Here is a 19,848-nt window from a genome sequence, read left to right on the forward strand (position 1 = left end):
GGGATGCCCAAAGCAGCTGTGGAAAGGTTCCACTTGGATTGCTCTCAGGATACTACAGCAATGACCAGGATGGTATTGAAATCCATAATCCTTCAGTATAGGCTAAAAATTCTTGATCATCTAACAGAGCACAGCCTGTGGTACACAATGTTATCACATGTAAAAGTGTTGAGGTTACTCTCTGCTCTTTCAGCATCTTTCACACTGCTGCAGCTGCAATGTTTAATTTTGCATAAACAAAACCTCTCCATCACCCCAAACTTGTGGTTTAATGGGAAATAATATCAAAGGGTGCATTTAAAAAATACCTGATTAATCATTTTGAAGAATCATCGACAAGACTGAACTGCTCGATCTGAGTTAAGCAGCCCCACAAATGCAAAGGGCTGTGGAAGGAGTTTGGGTCACCTGTAAATGGAGACTGCACCTTTTGGGAGCTGGAAGAAGCCTGGGCCAGGTGTTGCTGTCTGTGGTCACGCTCTCTTGAAGCACCCGTGGAATGTCACGGGAATCATCACCTCCACCTCAGCCCTGGCCACCTCGCTCATGTCTTTGGCGTTGAGGATGAGGAGGAAGGCAGGCTTGGGCCCCACCCCTGGGCTGATCACGATGCTCAGCACCACCCCTGCAAGGTGAGAACACAACAGGTGTGGGCTCTGTCTGACCCCGGCTGGGCGCGGTGAGAGCAGCCCCCTGGTACTCGGGGTACTGGAAATCCTGGGAGTGGTGTGTGACCATCCCTCCTGAGGGACAGGGCAGGGACACAGCACAGGCTGCCCACAGAAGCTGTGGCTGTCCCAGCCCTCGAAGTGTCCAAAGCCAAGTTCAAGGCTTGGAGCAGCCTGGGGTAGTGGAAGGTGTCCCTGCCCATGGCAGGGGGTGGAACTGGATGAGTTTTAAGGTCTCTCCTAGCCCAAAAATTCCATGATTCTAGTTTTAATTTTGCCATGTTTCCTCAGAAATTTACCACCAGTGTTAGCACCTGTTCCATCTCATCCAGGAGCTGCTTGCAGGCTCTGCCCTGCCCAGCTGTGGCACAGCCCTGCCACCAGGCTGGTGCCATCTGACACAGCCCTTCCCAATCCCAATCCCAATCCCAATGCCAGCAACCCCACCAGCATTACCATCATCTTCCTCCAGCGCATCCGGGTGGGAAACGAAGATCGGCTCCGACGGGTACGAATCCGGCTCCTGCCACACCCAGGTCTCCTTGGTTTTAACGTTCAACTTGCAAAGCTAAAGGTGAGGAAAACCCAAAACTCCAGAGCTCAGAAATACTCTTTGTTGTCCCCAAATTAAAGCCATCCCCCAGTGGCTGATAGTTACCCTGTCTGGGACAAAGTGGTTCAGCCCCAGCCCATAGGTGTACGTGTACGGCTTCCCACCGTACTTCCCGTAGTTGATCTGGGGGAATTCAAAGGCTACAAGGAAAAATAAACATATAAATGCTGAGGATCAGTGGGACACGGTGTGCAGGCAGCACTTGTGCTGCTGTGGTCTGGGGGAGCTGGGGTGTCATTGTACCGTGACGTGGCCCTGAGAAAATCACCTCTGGCTCCAGCCAGATGGTCTCGTCACTGCGCAGCGTCGCTGTGGCTGTCGTGTAGGGCAGGGTGACCAGGTTCTTCCCTGTGTCAGCCTGTGACAAAGAGAAATACCCAGGACATTGGAGAAAATTTTCAGTTTATTTGCACAGAATTGTATCAAACAGCACTGAACAGGGAAAGCAGCAACACGCGGCAGAGCCTCAGGGAGCAGCAGGAGGCGACTGCTGCCGTGTTCTTGGCAGTGCTGCAAGAGCTGTCCTGTTCCTCAGCCTAAACACAACTTTCCTCCCTCCTGAAGGCCTTCAGAGGTTTCATTAAGCACTGCCACGTGGGCTTGCACTTCTCACTTGATCCACAGCCCAGTGAGCTCTGTGAGCAGCTCGGTTGACCAGCATCCCTGGCAGCCCTCGGCCCACCCGCCGGCCACCATGAGCGGGGTCATGGAAAGGAACTCAGCAGCTGCCAGCCAGAGAGCTCTGTCTGTGCCAGGCTGGCAGCTGCAGGGACCTCACACTGAGGGCTGGAGGATTTAACCACTCATGGCTGTGCTGTGGCTGCTCCCTTCTGTGCTATCAGCAGCTCTGGGATGAACTGCTGCCCCACAGGCTCTGCCATGAACGGTAACATATGGAGTCATCAGAGAGTTTGGGTTGGAAGAGACATTAAAGCTCATCTCATTTTCCTTGCCATGGGCAGGGACACCTTCCACTAGACCAGGTGCTCAGAACTCCACCCAACCCAGCCTTGCACACTTCCAGGGATGGGGCAGCCACAACCTCTCTTGGCAGCCATATAAATAAACTAGAAAAACATTGATCAGCTAAAGAAAATACAAAGTTTCTCTGAAGGCCCATACTTCAAGTTTCCCCTCTTAATCAAAATGTTGAATTTGGGGTAAATGGGGGCAGGAGGCCTGGCAGGGAGTGGTGCTGCCTCCAGTACCTTGTCGATGCTCAGGGGCAGGACGTATCTGCGGGCCTCGGGCTGCGGGGCCTTCTCCGCGTGCCGCTTCACCTCGTCCCAGTTGCCCCGTAAGTTGGCCAGGTAGAGGTAATTGTAAACAAACTCAAACCTGCACAAAACAGCATCACAGAGAGAAACACAGCTGGACTTTGCAAGTGGGGGTGAAGTGGAGGTGTTCTTGGCCTAAAATTCAGTAGAATCATAGAATGGTTTGGGTTGGGAGGGGCCTTAAAGTTTATCTCGTCCCAGCCCCTGCCATGGGCAGGGACACCTTCCACTATCTCAGGGTGCTCCAAGCCCTGTCCAACATGGCCTTGGACACTTCCAGGGATCCAGGGGCAGCCACAGCTGCTCTGGGCAAACAGAGTGACACAAGGTCCAGTCCAGCTCCTCAGCAGAGCTGAGCTGTGTGTGCATCACAGCCCCAGAAAACCCAGCAACTCCTGGTGTTCAACACAAGCACGGGAAGGGGCTTGGAGTAACCTGGTCTGGTGGAAGGTGTCCTTGACCATAGCAGGGAGTGGGACAAGATGAGTTTTATGGTCCCTTCCAATCCAAACCAGTCTGGAATTCTATGATTCTGTGCCAGGATCAGCTCAGCTCAGGGTGTCCTGGGTATGCAGCCAACACAGGGTTGAGCTTCATAATTTCAATGCCACATTTCTGTGTTTACATGAAGAGCAGCATTCAAGCCTCACCCGCACCCTGCTCATTGCAGCCCCAGGAGCCAGAATAGCATCAACCCTTCAGCAGTCACTAACATTTACTAAAGATAAAAGTAAGTAAAAGATAAAAATAATTTTTTCTTGGAAAATGAGTATCAAACAGGCTCCCTGCTGTATAGTCTACATGTCACCATGTGTGACTATTTAGATGGGTTCATGCAAGTGCCAGAGGCCCCAGGAGGGATGTGCCAGGGTGTGTCTGGTGCAAGGGGCAGTTGTGATGCCCAGGGACCCCTGGACTCACCCCTTCCAGGTGCACAGGTCCACGATCAGGAACCCATTGTCTTCGTAGGTGTTGATGTGGTGGAAGAGGTTGAAGGCTGAGGTGCGGTACTTGAGGTTGAGGAGCCTGCCTTTCTTCTTCTCTGCCACGTGAAGCCACACCTGCAAACCACACAGAGCTGGGCTTAGGCTCAGGGAAATGAAGGTGGAGCCAAGACCATGGGCCTCCCAGCCCAGGTCTGGCTGCCCAGTCCAGCCCAGTTTGGGATGACCCCACACTTACCCCCATGGTCTCGTTGGACTCGAAGCAGTCCATGTAGTTGGCTCCCCAAAGGCTCCAGGAGGAGAGGAACTTGAGGAGGTTGATTTTCACTGGTGTTTCCACAAACACTAAGTAGTTTGGGGTCAGCCCAAAGCTGTTGGGAAAGGCAAGGGAACACATCAGGCTCACTGGGGTCAGTTTGGACAAAATCCATGGAGTTGCTCATCCTAAGCACATGCATCATCGCTCAAAATTACCCTGATTTTGGTTAATCACCTAGTTTTCATTGCTGATTACATGTGAGAACCAGTCCCTGGTTCCAGCTGACCTGCTGACCCCATGGAATGTTACCTGTGGACATAGGAGGGCTTAAACCTGTCACTGCAGGGGAACTGCACCACCACCTCTGACTTGTTCATGGGGTCTTCCTTGTCTGGAATGGGACAAGTGAGAGGTTACAGAGGTCTTACCCACACTTAGTCTGTACTTACAGCATCTACCCAGAAAATGTCTGCCTTTTACACAAAATTCATCGTTTAGAAACCACCTGGAAGTGGTTTAAATACAACATTTAAAAAAAAAAAAGTCCAAAGGAGCTTGAAAGAAACCTAACTCGATGACAAAGTTCATTTAAAGGATGAAGAGATTATGTATAAGGGAAAAGTTTCCCAGCTGGCTCAGACGGGATTGACTGACCTGCCTGCAGAGGAGGAATCCGGATGATGTTGTAGGCCAGGGAAAAGTTTTTTCCAAAGCAATTCCCAATGTTGTAAACTGTGCCATCATTCTCAATGTGGGGATGAGCTGTTGCCCCATTGACAGACACGTATTTACAGAGATCCACCTGGAGAACAGCATGCACAGAGTCAGGAGCTTCCCTGGCAGGAGGTGGGAAGGCACCGGCTCTGCAAGGTGGTGTGAGTCAACACATCCTCGCTCTGGATGTGGGAAGTTCCTCTCAAAGTCTGCAGCTGAGCTCTCATTTGCAAACTCCAACCCAAACTTGAAGATGCTCCAGGGGCTGGAGCCCCTCTGCCATGGGAGAGCTGGGGGTGTTCAGCCTGGAGAAGGGAAAGCTTGGGGGGACTCTTCCAGTGCCTAAAGGGGCTCTAGGAGAGCTGCAGAGAGACCTGGGACAAGAGCCTGGAGGGACAGGAATGCATGGTTAGATGGGATCTTGGGAAGGAACTGTTCCCTGGGAGGGTGGGCAAGCCCTGGCACAGGGTGCCCAGAGCAGCTGGGGCTGCCCCTGGATCCCTGGCAGTGCCCAAGGCCAGGCTGGACACTGGGGCTGGGAGCAGCCTGGGACAGTGGGAGGTGTCCCTGTCCATGGCAGGGGTGGCACTGGATGGGCTTTAAGGTCCTCCCAACCCATGCTGTGACTCCGTGATTTTCATTTTAGTTTTACCTCTCCACACCTCTAACAGCCCAGGACAAAGACTCACCTGCTTGATGGTCTCCAGGGTGTCTGGGTTAATCCTGGTGATGAAGTTGGTCTCAGTACAGGCATAATAATCCTCACCCACGGGGTAGATGTTCACCAGGGCATTATCTGTGATCTCCACACCTTTGAAGTACGAGAAAAACCTGAGCAGAGAAAACCAACAGGCAGTCAGGGGCTCCTGGGAAGCAGAAACTCAGTAGGACATCCCAGCAATGTCTGTACCACCCCGAGGTACCTGGAGAAGATGTTCTTGCAGGGGTCTGGGTAGGCGTAGGTGCCAAACTCTGTTATCACGATCCTCTTCTCTGTCATGCCTCGCACGTAGCTGTCAGTCCGCAGAAACCTGGGAGGGCCAGGAGGAGAAGGTCTGTTACAGGTGACACCAGGCTTGCAATAAATACAAATATTCCTGTGACCAACCTCATGAGATCTGCAGGTCCCCACAACCTCACACTGCTGGATCTGGGTTCAGCGATACCACTGCTAGAGCTCTTCCAAGAACCACCACACGGACTCAACAAAACCGGTGTCTCCCACAGGCACAGCCCGGCCCCAGCGTTTCAGACACGCAAACACTTCCTTATTTATTCTTGTTCCGTGGAAAGCTGGCCGTACCTTCGGTGGTAGGTGACGTGCCCCTCCTTGAAGTCAAACTTGTGCAGCAGTGCCTGGCCATCGAAGAGGTGGTAGTAGGGCTCCGAGCCCACCTCGAACAAGCCAGGACCACATCTCAGGAGGCTTCCTCGCAGCCAGGTGGGAATCCTGCCTGTGGGAGAGGCAGCGTTGGGATGGGCATGGCCAATCAAACCAAGGAAGTTTTGTTGTGACAGCAAAAAGAACAAAACTTTTAAATTTTTTAAACTTGGTGTCTAAACACACATGAGCTCTTTAAGCTCTGATTTCTTCACCTCCACACCTGCTGTGGACCAAGATACTCAGTACTGAAATGTCTGAAGATGGTCCCAACCCAATCTGACCTTTCACTACCCAAATCACCAGCCCTGTGAGCTCCTTCACATCCAGCCCTTGTAAAGCCTCTGAGCCCTGGAAGCCCCTGAGCTGCAGGAACAAAGGAGAGCAGAAGGAGCTGAGGCCCCAGACCAACCTGTGACGTGGGCAGTCACTGGAGAGGACAGCTCCTCCACTGTCTCAAAGAGCTTCTTGTAGCCTCCAGCGGGATGTTCCACCCTGAAAGGGGCAGAGCTGGGTGAGCCCGGAGCAGACCTGGGAGCCCCCTCCCAGGGAGGGATGGATCTTTCTGGAAGGAATGATCCATCACTTGCAAAGAACTTGAGGGAGGGAGGAGAAGCAGCTTTCCTGTAGGGAAAGGCTCTGAGGCTCCAAACAGCTACTGAGAACTGTCCTGAGCACAAGGAGGGAAAGGGACACTGAGGGGACAGCCCATACTGCAGCCCAACAAACCCAGGATACCAGAATCATCAGGAAGCAAAATCCAGTTGTTATCTCCCAGCTTTTCAAAAAGCCTTTTTTTTGCCTTTTTGCTTTTTTTCCTTGTTTTTTTTTTTTGTTTTTTTTTTAAGCAAAGGATTATTTGTTGGGCTCCAATTTTATCTACTGCAAAGCCCACGAAGATACACCAGGCACAGGCTGGTGAACTCGGCCCAGAGAAGCTGTGGCTGCCTCTGGATCCCTGAAGTGTCCAGGTCAGACGGGGCTTGGAGCAGCCTGGGACAGTGGAAGGTGTCCCTGCCCATGGCAGGGGTGGTGCTGGATGGGCTTTAAGGTCCCTCCCAGCTCAAACCATTCCAGGATTCCATGATTCTGCTCCAAATTCTGGTCAATCCTCGAACCTGGAGGTGAGTCTGTTCCCCCAGACCAGAACCACACCTTGGCAGGGGATGTACCAGCATGGACACATGGAGACCTCCCCTCGTCTCCCTCCCCTCCCAACCCTGCTGCCCCTCAGAGCCCCAGCCAATGCTCCAGCTGGGATGTGCTCCCCTAGAGAGGAGCTTCAGGAATACTCACTGGCTGTACATCCTCCGGGATGAAGGGCTTGAGCCTCCAGAGCTGATCACAGAGGCAGAGCTGTGCTGGGTATTTATGGGGTGCTGAGCCCTGCCCAGGGCAGCCCCGTCCCAAAACAGCCCCCACCAATGAGAGCACCCCGGGAACAGAGCCGGCTTTCAGCACCAAAATCCTCCCGGGGCTTTGGGAGCTTTTGTCCTGCTGTTCACACAAAAAGGGGCTTTCACAGTTTTTCTGAGACCTAAATTCTTCCCAAGCAGAAGTGATTACAAAGAAAAAAACCCAGGGAGGAGTCAAACGGAGGGTGCTGGAGCCACGCCGGGAGCTGGCACCGGCACTCGGCACTGCAGGGACCATCCTGGCTCCTCCAGAGCCTCACCCAGGAATGATGTGACACTGGAGACACCAAGAGAGAAGAAAATGCCAGTGTCAGACATCAAGGAATCTCCTGAGCTGGAAGGGACCCATAGGGATCATCCATTCCAGCTCCTGTTCCTGCCCAGACCCCCAACACTCCCACCCCGGGCATCCCTGGCAGCGCTGTCCAAACGCTCCTGGAGCAGCCTCAGGGCTGTGCCCATTCCTTGGGGAGCCTGGGCAGTGCCCAGCACCCTCAGATTTCCCTGATCTCCAGCCTGACCCTGCCCTGGCAGCTCCAGCCCTTCCCAGGTCCTCTCCCAGCTGCCAGGGAGCAGAGATTGGAGCTGGCCCTTGGGAGGAGCTGCAGCCCCTTGAGGTCTCCTGTCAGCCTCCTCCAGACTCAGCACTGGGACCCAGCTCTAGTAAGAGTCAACATTCATGAAAACAACAGTGCTGTAAAGAGCAACTTCAAACTTTCAACTGCAAACAGCTCCAGGGATCCAAACTGGGGTGAAGGGACAAAAAGAGACGTTAAATATGCCCCTGTTCCATTTGTGCTACAACCAGCATGTGAGCACTGGCTTCATTCCCTGCTTTTGTCTGCTCCCTCCTTCAAGGCAGTGTTTCCACTTGGACAAGTGTTCATTTAAGGCTTCTCACAGAAAACCTTTGACTGAGGGCCCCCATTAACCCTTTGTATTAAATAACCATAATTATATTGTAATTTCTCTATTTATTCCCATTCTGGTTAAGTTCTGTCAAAACCTTAGAAGGGAACATTAAATAACCTGGATCAAGAACTGGGAATTATGAGGGCAGGCCTTTGAAAGCCAAATCCTGGGAAATGTGAGCTTCTCACCTCGTAAGTTACTTAACTGGAACACTACATAAACAAAGCATTTATGCAACGTGGAAGGGGTTGGGAAGCATTGGAAGCAAGCTCAGGCAGGTGCTGGAATGTTGGAGGGAGCTGATCACAGGTGTTCCAGGGAGGAACAGCTGTCCCTGCCCTGAAAGCACAAAGTTACCCACAGGACATTAAGGCATCATTAATCCAGGGTAAAATGAGCCTAATTTGGGTTTCTCACAAAATCTTGAAAAAAAAAAAAAAAAAAGGAGAAAAATGGTATTTTTTAGGAGAGAACTGACAGGCTCAGGGTCACAGATGTACCAAGGAATTCCTGGCTGTGAGGGAGGTGAGGCCCTGGAATAGAATTCCCAGAGAAGCTGTGGCTGTCCTGGATCCCTGGCAGTGTCCCAGGCCAGGTTGGACACTGGGGCTGGGAGCAGCCTGGGACAGTGAGAGGTGTCCCTGCCATGGCAGGGGTGGCACTGGGTGGGCTTTGAGGTCCCTCCCAACCCAAACCAGTCTGTGATCTCAGAGCCATGCAGTAGATTAATTATTATTAATTATTCCTTCCCAAAAATACTCCTGCAGATTTATACTCATGTGGGGGAACCTTTATCTTATCATAATTAATAAGCAAATCCCTAACTCTGGAAAAAATGGGGAAATTCTGTATTCTGGTGCCACTCTTCTCACTTCATGGGTCACTCCTATTTAGAGAATCACACCAACAGATCCAAAATGAATTTTCCATGAAAATGCCAGCAATATACTTCAAGTCTTTTAATATAAATAAATACCAAAAAACTGATGAGGGTTTTACAGATGATATGAACAGAAGCATTTTAGGGAGTGAGATAATCATTTATTTATGGTAAATTTGCTCTCCTGGTTCTGAACTCATAGAGGCTCCTTTGTTTAAAGACAAACATTTTGAGAATAGAAAAGGCACTTAGTCACAACACACACACACGTAAAAACTCCAATAAATGGCACAAATTCCTGACCAGACATTAAAAGGTTATAACAAGAGCAGGTCATTAGTTTCCCATAAAAAACCCATATATAAATTTTTGGTTAACAACAGCTTTATGTGGATTTTCACATTTTCCTACTCCAGTATGTTGTAATAATTTGTAAACAGATAAATATTTTTCTTTTAGAAGTTATCCCAAAGTATCTGCACAACAAAAAAAAAAAGCTATTTTGGCACCTTTCCAGCACAGTGTCCATGTAAACATTTCCTCCTTCCATAGACCAGCCACTGCCAAACTCCTGCAGCAATTCCTTTGGTGAATCCCTCAGCCTTCCAGCAGGGAGAAATGGCTCAGGTGGGCTGAAATCAATACCTGAGGCTCCGAAATTTGGGTTTCCTGAGGCTCAGCATGGGCTGTTTGATGGTGGGTTTGTTCTCCAGGAGCAGCGCTTCCGTCTCCGTCGTTGGGAACCTGCTCGCGTAGATCTGGGGATATTCCTTCTGGAACTGCAGCACACACAAGCACCAGTGACAAGATAATCCCACAAAAGCTCCACACTCCATGGTGGTGTGCCTGGAGAGCTGCCTTCCAGGAATTCCATGGGTAAATGAGTTTTACCCAACAGGGAGCCAAGATTCAGCCTGTTTTGGAAGGGCTCTCCCAGGAAAGCTGACACTGATTCCATGAAAGTACCTGGAATCAGAGATGTGATTTGGACACTTTGCCTGTTTCCCATGCAAGGCCTCAGGAAGGGATGAAAAACTGTGAAATATCTGGACATCAGCCAAACCCTTCCACTGATGGATTCAGCCAACCCCTTTTGTAACTTCTGGTTGTAGGCACAACTGGGACCTTACCCTCTAAAAAGTGCCACGAATTTGGCTTTTCCCCAAAATTCCCAACATTTCCCGTCAAGACCAGTGTGTCCAGCAGGCTCCAGGGCAGTGCCCATCCCTGTGCTGGCACTGCTGGGGCACCTCCAGTCCTGGGATCACTTTTGGGCCCCCATTTCCTTCCTTTCCCCTGCTGCTGTGAATCATTTCTTACTCCTCACTTACTCCAAGTCTTCATCAACTGTAATTAACCATTCTGCTTTACATTCAGGACGTTTTGATGCTGTTGAACCAAACCAGGCTCACTTTTAGAGGCCCAGAAAGTTTCCACAACACACATGGAAGTCAGAGCTGCACGAAGGGCACCAAAGCCAAGTGTGCCTGCCCTGAAAAGCTGCTTGTTCAAATGGGAGTCACAAGACTTGCTTAGGAGATTCCAGGACAAGTACAGAACTATTCCATTGGGCAGAAACACTTGCCAAAGGAAAGAAAAACCCTCCAGGATTAAATCCTGCCAGAACTGCTGTATTTTAGCCTTACTATTAGGCAAGATGTTGGTAGGCCAGAGAAGTGCGAGATAATCTTGAGCACTACAAATATTACAAAACACAAGGCCAAGGCCACCAAAAGAATGTTTCAGGATTGTGAAGAGAGAGTTTGGTCTCTTAAAGCCAAAAATTATTGCTTTTAACACCTACTGAATTGACACCCACCTATGGCATATTAATGGTAATTTAGATGGCCAGTGCACCACAGGAATCCAGGCTGTGATTCCATCAGGAATCACTGAACAGAGAGCAGGATCTCCAGCAGAGTAATTTGATACTGGTTTTACATCATTGTTTAAACTCCACTGCTGCCAGGCAGAGTCAAACTCTGGATTATCATGGAGTGGTTTGGGTTGGAAGGGACCTCAAAGCCCAGCCAGTGCCACCCCCTGCCATGGCAGGGACACCTCCCACTGTCCCAGGCTGCTCCCAGCCCCAATGTCCAGCCTGGCCTTGGGCACTGCCAGGGATCCAGGGGCAGCCACAGCTGCTCTGGGCACCCTGTGCCAGGGCCTGCCCACCCTCCCAGGGAACAATTCCTTCCCAATCTCCCATCCAGCCCTGCCCTCTGGCACTGGGAAGCCATTCCCTGTGTCCTGTCCCTCCATGCCTTGTCCCCAGTCCCTCTCCAGCTCTCCTGGAGCCCCTTCAGGCCCTGCCAGGGGCTCTGAGCTCTCCCTGGAGCCTTCTCCTCTCCAGGTGAGCACCCCCAGCTCTGCCAGCCTGGCTCCATAGGATGCAGCATTAAAAACCATCTTTAAAATCCCAAGCAGAGCACACAAAGCACTCAAAAGCTCTTGAGCACAAACATTTCTCAGCACGTTCTGCTCCTCTCCTGCCCCAGGCTCTGGTGCCTGAGCCCTTCCCTCACAAAGGCACTGCAGAAGCAGATGAAATAAACTCACCTGTTTTAACTTTTTCTTTTTGTCCTTCACAGAGAGGTTTTTATCCTTGATGATGTTCTCCAAGAGCTCTGCCACTGCAGCCTGCGAGGTGGAGACCTTTTGTTCTTCAAACTCCTGAGGAGTGATTTGTTTGCAGTAGGAATATGTTGGCAAGATGGCACAAATTTCTTCTTTTTCCTGTTTGCACTGAAAGAAAAAAGGCTCTGCATGTACTCAACTCATTCTGTACTATTTGAGTAAGTACCTAATAAACACCCACACCCACTCACAAGCTGAAAAACATTATAATTAATATCTTTACATTCAAAATACCCTGGGTTTATTTGCATTTTCCCACCTTCAGAAGTAACAATTAACAAATGAATTTGAACTGCTCTCATGGCACCAACCTGAGCCATCTTCAGGTACTCGAGGTGATCCTGCACAGCAACCTGCAGGTAAGCTGGGACTTGGAGTATTTCCTGCTGATGGTCCATCAGGAAGGAAACCAAGCGTGTGGAAAGCAGCTCATCCAGGTCTTCCTCCTGAGCACAGCGCAGCACGCAGCGGGAAAACGTCTGGATCAGCTGGAAGGGTTCAGCACAACTTCAGTACACAAAGCTGTGGGGTTTACTGGTCTTCACTCTACAGTGGCACAAATTCTCCAATACCAACTGCCAAGTATGGTCACGCAAGGAGGAAGAGTCATAGCTGTTCCCTCATCTGAATTAAAGTAATTTTTTTGGAATTGAGCAGCACTTTAAATTAAAAATACATATTCTGAAAAGGTAATAACAGAAAAAGGCTTCACCTGGGGAAAAATGAACATCTTCACAGAATCATAGAATACAATCCTGGAACGGTTTGGGTTGGGACATGGACACCTTCCACTATCCCAGGTGGCTCCAAGCCACTCCAGCCTGGCCTTGGGCACTGCCAGGGATCCAGGGGCAGCCACAGCTGCTCTGGGCACCCTGTGCCAGGGCCTGCTCACCCTCTGAATAAAGAATTCCTTCCTACATCTCATCTAAACCTAAATCTTCAATTGGTCATCTTGAGACAAGTGAGGTGATTAAAACCTGCAGAGCCAACTTAACCCAGACCTAACGCACACCAAGAGCCAGGTTTAACCTGGAAGGAGATGGGCTTTAAGGTCCCTCCCAACCCAAACCAGGCTGGGATTCTAAATGGCAGCTGGGTGAGAAATCAGACTGAAGAATCATCTGCATTTTAAGAAGAGATTTTCCTTCTCTTACCAAGGACCTGGTGCCCATGGCATCGTGCAGCCGTGGCATATCGACATTGCCACTGATCCTGGCCATCATCCGCAGCAGCAGCTGCAGCTTCCTGCGCTTCGGGGGTGGAAGCAGCAAGCAGCAGATCTGCAGAGCTTCCACTGCAATTCTTTCTAGGTGAGGCTGCAGGAGATCTACAGGTTAACCACAAAGATGACTGGCATTAAGATTTGAACCAACTTCCAGCATATTTTTACCTCGGTACCACAAATTTCTTAACTTTTCAGAGAAATCAGCTCTAACACAGTAGAGAGAATGTACAGGCCTTTGTTTGTGTGGTCATCTTCAACTTTCTTCATTATGGTGCAATTAGGACCATAATACAATTAAGGAATGACATTATTCCCAGAACTATTTCCAAAAAATAATGATTTAAAGAGCAGAAAAAGACATCTCCAACAGGCAGGTGTGTGCAGATTTCCTGCCTCCTTCCTCACTTACCTGAGCAGAAAGGCCAACTACTGACACATCAAGCTCATACTCCAAAGATGCTACACACTACTATTTGTTAGCAGAGCTACAGCAATTTCAACAATTTAGCCCGCAGATTTTCTTTGAAAGCCCCACAAATCCATGTTCTATGCCTTATCCACAAACCTAGCAAGAGTGGCAGAGGTGAGGGAAGCAGGGATTAGTGAGGCCACATGACAAGGCAGTACAACATGCTGGAGAAAGCCCTTACTTGTGCCAGCCAACACACAAGGGGAGGGGGGGACAGAGCGTTCTGACAGTTCTGTGCTGCTCCTGCAGAGTCTCTTTTGGCTGGTGCTGCCAGAGCCCTCAGTCCTGCCGTGCACCGAGGGGCTGGCAGAGCCCTGCCCCCAGGGCTGCACTGTGATCTCGGCGATGGGCCTGTTGATGGCAGCGCAGCTCCTGGAGCTGCTCCTGCCCAGCAGGCTCGGGGAGCGGCGCTTTGATCCACGGCTGCCATCCCACAGCTCCTCACCCCGGGCACATGGGGCAGACACTCTCCTGAGGCCACGGCTCTGTGTTCGGCCCGAGCCAGCCCAGCCCCGCTCCACCACAGAAGTCACTTCATGCTCATCCAGCAGTTCTCCACTTCCCGTGATGGTGCTCACACCACCTCCCCTGAGGGAGGCAGATCCTCCTTTATTACACACACTCGAAGCAGCAGCTCCAATTCTTTCCAAGGAGTAACACCTTGTCCTAAATGCTCCGGGTGGCTCTTGTTCATTCCTGAATCCTGCAAGATTCTGGCAGCTCCCTCCCATCAGGTTCCCAGCACTCCCTTGCTGACATGGCAGTTGGTGTTGCTGCCGTTTCTTTTCATGCTGCTTTTGGGCTCTCAGCTCTTCTGAGGAAAACCTCCTGGAAGCTTCACCTTTCTTCTTCTCATCAGGCTCTTTGAGGAGCAGGCTTAGGAGAAGACACTCAGTGGACTTGAAAGAGTTCAACTGAAGAGTTTTTGAAGGCTGGGGGTCACATTTCTCCTCTTGGACAGAACGTTTTCCACTGCCCAGATCTGGAATTGGGATGTAGCCACACATAACTATCAGGAAATGAAAGAGATGTTAAAGATGCAAGTGGTATGAAAGTGAACCAGTTCAGAGAGCTGCTAAATGGGCAGACAGACAACAAAGTTAAGATATTAATTAAGATATTAATGAAGAAGACTTTAGTTCAGTCCCAAAGCAATTTAACAAGGTAATTGCAACCAACATGCACGAACAAAGACAGGTAACACTGCAACAGTGAGGAACAGGCAGAAGAAGCACTTTTTTAAAGTTATTGTTATTGAATATTTAGAATGTGAGCTGAAACAGCAATTTAAATGGGAAAACATGAGACAGAACTACATTTTAATTAACACTAATACAGAATGGAGCAGTGACGATCCTCCTCAGAGCTGAGCTCCCACACAGATCAGGGGGCCAAGCTCTGCTTTGAATCACACACTTGTACCCCAGCTGATCTAAACTTACAGCTTCCCTGACTGTTTCTAAATTCATACGTACCTAAGATATTAACAAAGAGCTCATAGTATTCAAAAGTAAGCAATGGCTCAGGCAGACTGTGAAAATAATCAGCAACTGTTCTGAACACGTCCCGCTCAAACCCACTGTAGGTGGCTTGGCTCATGTCATTGTTCCTGGGCCCTGGAAAGAGGGGAAGAAAGGAAATTCACACCAAAAATCCACAACTGCATTATAACAGGAATTTCTGAAAATCAGCTGAAGTTTATTCGTGTTTCACAAGCAAAGAATCCTGTCAGCAATCCACAAATATTGTATTTGGCACAAATAGTGTAAGAGATTCCACACAGCCACTGAAGAGCTGTGCTCAGTTCTGTTCCACACCAAGAAAATAAAGACAGAAAAATTAATCTATGGTCTTTATAGGTTTCTCTGCAAAATAATAACCAACCCTTTTATGTTCCTTCATTTCCAAAGCACAGTGATGCCAGTTCTCCCACAGGGAGTTCTGGATTCTTGAGCAAGAGGAAACTCAGCACATGGAAAAAAGCTCATTATCTCTGGTTTCATTTGAGAGGCACTCATCTGATTAATTTCTAGCTGATGGTTAAAAAACTCAAGAAAATTGATGTCCCCAGTTTAATATGAAACGGAGGAAATGTTTTGGTCCAGCTCAAAGCCAGGGACTGGAAAAGGAAAGTCCCTTTCACTCCTGAAAAGATGCATTAGAGAAAACCACACACAGGTTTTGCCCAATTTCTGAACTGAAACATCACAACTGATTTCACACACACAATTATTTCCCTTTCAGCTCTCAAAAGAGGTTTCTGGAACTTAGAAGCTCTTCAGTGACTTACAGTAGGCCAAGCACTTCATGGCTGACAGCACCCAGTGAGGGAGATCTTCTGAAATACAAACAGATAAACGCATTATTTACACATGAGCCCAAATAATTAACAGCTAATAATGGCTCACATGTATTAAATAACACTTAAAGTACAAAAGATTAAACTTAAAACTGACTTTAAGTATTGCTACACATGTAATTTTGATAGGACAAAGGGGAATGGCTTTAAGCTGAAGGTGGGCAGGGTTGGATGGGATATTGGGAAGGAGGGTGGGCAGGGGCTGGGATGGAGTTCCCAGAGCAGCTGTGGCTGCCCCTGGATCCCTGGAAGTGTCCAGGGCCAGGCTGGAGCAACCTGGGCTAGGGGAAGGGGTCCCTGCCATGGCAGGGGGTGGAACAGGATGGGATTTAAGGTCCTTGAGCTGTGCTGTGGTTTGGGAAAGAAGTGCAAACAACAGACTGTGAAACAGATTAGTTATTATTTATAAATAAAGAATTTTTAAGCCAAGCCAGGGAAATAAATGTCACCTGCTTTGTCCTGCAGAATCACCACCCCGTGTTTGCTGGTGCTGCTCATGTTGTACATGACAAACTCAGGAATGATCTGGGCCGGCTGCAGAACCTCCTCCAACGAGGGGAGCCCCAAAATGGTTTGTAAACTGGGGGAGGAAGAGAGCAGAGATTTGCAAGGAATGAAGGAAAACAAGTTCTTTTCATATCTATCCAAAAACTCTCGAGAAACTCAAGTGCTGTTTAATAACTTCTCAGTTCCAGGAGGACAATTTTCCCTGGGACAAACAGCAACAGTCAGCCAGGAAGAGCACCTGTGGTGTTTAAAACATTTCAGCAACAGCACATGACCAGAAATTCCTTAAATGCAACAATCCAATGGTAACAAATACATTGGAAAAGCTGTGTAAAACAGTGGCAAAAATACTCACCTTAAAACATAGTTTTAAAAATTAAGAACAAATTGCAAAAGCCTGATTGGGCTATTTCATACCTCAGTGAGAAGGTGCTTTGGGTAATTTGTCACTTACTGTATCAGGATGATATTTCTCCATGTTTCTTGCACATATTCCTGGCTTATTTCCCTGCCTTGCAGTGTGTCTTCTTTCTTTTCTTGTATTACATCAGGTTTTGGTCTTGCTAAGTTTTCCTGGAAATGAGTGGTTTATACTGTAAGGAATACAAGGCTCTTAAGGCAATTAAAAATTAGAGAAAACTGGAATTAGAAGAACAGGGCATTCTGTGGAACATTAAATTCCACATGAGCCAGAGAGGAACCTTCAGCCTCAGCACTGAAATGGAAGCACACAACTAAAAAGCAAAAGAAGTGAAAAAAAACCAAACAACCTTGATCAATCTCAAAATCAGCAACTGAAAAGGTAAAAACACCTTAAGTCCAGACTTATTAATATGTGAATTATCCTCCCTTAGGACTGGAATCTAAATTCAGAATTTATGCACCCAAATCTCAAATTAATCAAGGGCCACACGCACATTCCATCTTCTCCAAAAAGCTAAAGTTAAATGATTTGTGCCTTTTATTTGTCCCCCAAAGATAAACTAAGTTTCAACAAGGCCATATTGTGCACATAATTTCCAGAACTTCACCTTCCAGCCCTCCCAATACTTTTAAAATCCCTTAGCAGGGATAATTCTGCACTGAGACAAAACAAAGAAAACCCAAAACAAAATAAAACCCCCTCCCATACCAATTTATTTCTTAATTCCCTACCTCCAAATGATTTCTCAAGGCAAGATGCCACAACAGAACAGTGTCACTAAAAGATCCTAGTTTTACTATTTTAAAGAGTCAAGATGATACAAGACAACTGCAATCCTGTAAGGAACAGCAGCTGTTACCAGAGACTGCAGGAACTCCGGTTTTTTCAAAGCCCTCTTGGATGAGCTGGGCAGTTTAAAGGGCTTTCCTTTGTCTCCAGAGAAGTTTTCCAAGTTCTCCCTTGGTGGGCTTGGTAGAGGTTTAACTGGAGACGTTGAAGGAAATCTGTAATGAACAGGAGAGAGGTTAAATACATTTAGAATTGCTCTGTAATCAAGTAAATGACTTGGCCAAAACGAAAACTCTCACTCCATACCAAAGTGACTCCACAGGACTATAAAGAGATTCAGGAAAATCAAAAGGAAAACACTGATTTTTAAAATTTATCATATGATAAAGTAGCTTTGGGCTGTTTATCTTGATGCCAACGTCAAGCTGAAGATGTTGGCACAGAGAAAGGCCAGAATGTGAGAAGTGAGGGCCTTTAATATCTTTCATTTCAGAGCTGCTTGGCTCTATTTCCCACTTAGACTTTGTGTAAAAGGTCCAAGAGAAGCAAACCCAGCAGGGAGCTACTACAAAACACTCTGGCTTCACTCCAAAGCACTGGAGTGCTGCTTGTATTCCAGCAAAAACCTCAGACAGACAAAAGCATGGACACAGGAGCAAAGCAGAACACTCAGAGGAGCAATATGATGCTAATAATTAAATTTTTGCCCAAAACGCTCAACCTAAAGAAAGTTCTTTCTACAAATCTGAGCATTTTAAATTAAAATTCTCAATCTGAGGGGCCACGGAATAATTTTCATCTCAGTACCTGTACAGGGCACCGTTGTCTTCCAGGTTTTCAGCTCCCCACCTGCCTTTGATATCCTCAATGACGTGGTTTTTGAGGAATTTCCGCAGCAGCTGCACCGTTTGCTGCCTGGTCACGTCGGGCCCGAAGCTGCTGTTGCTCCTCAGCACCTGGTGGAGCCAGTCCGCGGCCTCGGCGGCGGTGAAGCAGCCGCCGTGCGAGCGGAAGCGCTGCCGGTGCCGCCGCAGGGGCATCCCCGCTCGGAAGTGCCGGGTGACCTCGTTCCACTGCGCGGAAACGGAGCGAGCACGGCCGCTGAAGCCGCCAGTGCAGCGGCCCGAGGAGCGCGGCGGGGGTCCCAGGGCACCCGCATGTCGTGACAGGAGCAGCGGGTCCCAGGGCACCCGCATGTCGTGACAGGACAGGGGGTCCCAGGGCACCCGCACGTCGTGACAGGAGCAGGGGGGTCCCGGAGCGCGCAGTGTCGCGACCGCCGGTGGGAGGTCCCAGGGCACCCCCCCGTGGCGATAGCGGGCACGGCACCCCCGGGCACGCGCACACCGCGAACACGGGCACGGCGCGGGACGGCCCCAGGCGCCCCCGTGTCGTGACAGGAGCGGGGGTCCCAGGGCACCCACACCGCGCGGCAGCGGGCCGGGAGCCGCCCTCAGCCCCCCCATGTCGTGACAGCAGGGCCGAGGGGCAGAACCACCTGCCGTCCCCCAGCGCTCGCACGGGTGACACCGGCGCCCCGCTGCCCCCGCAGCTGCCGCGCCCCCGAGTCCCGCACGCGGCCCCGCCCGGTGCCTGAGCAGCCCCGCTGTCCCGGTGCCCCAGCAGCCCCGCTCAGTGCCTCAGCAGCCCCGCTGTCCCGGTGCCCCAGCAGCCCCGCTCAGTGCCTCAGCAGCCGCGCTCAGTGCCTCAGCAGCCCCGCTCGGTGCCTCACCAGCCTCGTGGCGCGGTACGGTCCCGGCCCCGGCCCCGGCCCGGCCATGGCGGCCCCTCCGCCGGGGAGCGCAGCGCCCCCTGCTGGCCCCGCCGCGCGCACAACGCCCGCCGCCGCCCGCCCGCCGTTTGAATCCGCCGGCGGCCGCTGATTGGCTGAGACAGGGGCACGTGACGCGTGACGCCCCGCGGGGGGCCGGCCTGAGGGGACTCCGGAGGCCGCGGGTTCGGATCCCGCCCCGAGCACCTCGGCAGGCGTTAATTACCCAACTGCGATTAACAGTAATTAACAGAAGCTCATTAATCCCAGTTCGTTACTTAACAGTCATTAACGTGCTGGGACTGCTGGCCCCGCCTCATGTCAGAGCTGCTCCGGAGGTGCAGGGGTGGCACTGGATGGGCTTTGAGGTCCCTTCCAACCCAAACCAGGCTGGGATTCTCTGGAATTAAGTGGGTTTGGGTGGGAACGCCTTCACCTTGGTTTTCTCAGGATTGAATCCCTCTGTGCAATGAAGGTTATTCTGGCTGTGGCCAATACAGAATTGTCCTGCCTCAGCTCCAGGCCCTCGCCCCGGCTCCAGCCCTCCTGACTTCCCACAGCAAAATTCCAACAACTCCGGGGTCACTCCAGGCCCTGATTT

At 50.1% G+C, this 19,848-nt stretch overlaps 2 protein-coding genes and 1 long non-coding RNA gene across 5 annotated transcripts; 1 reads left to right on the forward strand and 2 right to left on the reverse strand.

Moving 5' to 3' along the window:
* Positions 1–472: 472 nt before the first annotated feature.
* RPE65 (retinoid isomerohydrolase RPE65) lies at positions 473–6,377 on the reverse strand. The gene is made up of 13 exons (XM_069023679.1): positions 6,269–6,377; positions 5,779–5,929; positions 5,399–5,506; positions 5,165–5,306; positions 4,416–4,563; positions 4,071–4,152; positions 3,741–3,873; positions 3,480–3,619; positions 2,490–2,619; positions 1,525–1,639; positions 1,327–1,421; positions 1,125–1,236; positions 473–625 (listed from the first exon to the last, which is right to left on the reverse strand). The coding sequence occupies exons 3-13, from the start codon at positions 5,473–5,475 to the stop codon at positions 474–476; spliced, it is 1,326 nt and encodes a 441-aa protein (XP_068879780.1). The 5' UTR covers positions 5,476–5,506; positions 5,779–5,929; positions 6,269–6,377; the 3' UTR covers position 473.
* LOC138114346 (uncharacterized) lies at positions 542–11,738 on the forward strand. The gene is made up of 3 exons (XR_011152591.1): positions 542–632; positions 1,141–1,242; positions 11,655–11,738. It is a non-coding gene; the product is annotated as an uncharacterized lncRNA (long non-coding RNA).
* On the reverse strand, positions 9,128–19,291 carry DEPDC1 (DEP domain containing 1). Of its 3 annotated transcripts, XM_069023673.1 has the most exons (12): positions 19,209–19,291; positions 18,284–18,549; positions 17,547–17,691; positions 16,718–16,836; positions 16,206–16,336; positions 15,688–15,735; positions 14,873–15,013; positions 13,579–14,406; positions 12,858–13,030; positions 12,012–12,188; positions 11,623–11,808; positions 9,128–9,842 (listed from the first exon to the last, which is right to left on the reverse strand). In XM_069023673.1, the coding sequence occupies exons 1-12, from the start codon at positions 19,254–19,256 to the stop codon at positions 9,702–9,704; spliced, it is 2,403 nt and encodes an 800-aa protein (XP_068879774.1). In that variant the 5' UTR covers positions 19,257–19,291; the 3' UTR covers positions 9,128–9,701. The 3 variants fall into 3 exon arrangements, with proteins under 3 accessions (XP_068879774.1, XP_068879776.1, XP_068879773.1); XM_069023675.1 differs by lacking the exon at positions 13,579–14,406; XM_069023672.1 differs by lacking the exon at positions 19,209–19,291 and having other exon boundaries at positions 18,284–18,942.
* Positions 19,292–19,848: the final 557 nt, after the last annotated feature.

Source organism: Aphelocoma coerulescens, chromosome 8 (assembly GCF_041296385.1).
Source record: "Aphelocoma coerulescens isolate FSJ_1873_10779 chromosome 8, UR_Acoe_1.0, whole genome shotgun sequence".
Lineage (NCBI taxonomy): Eukaryota > Metazoa > Chordata > Aves > Passeriformes > Corvidae > Aphelocoma > Aphelocoma coerulescens.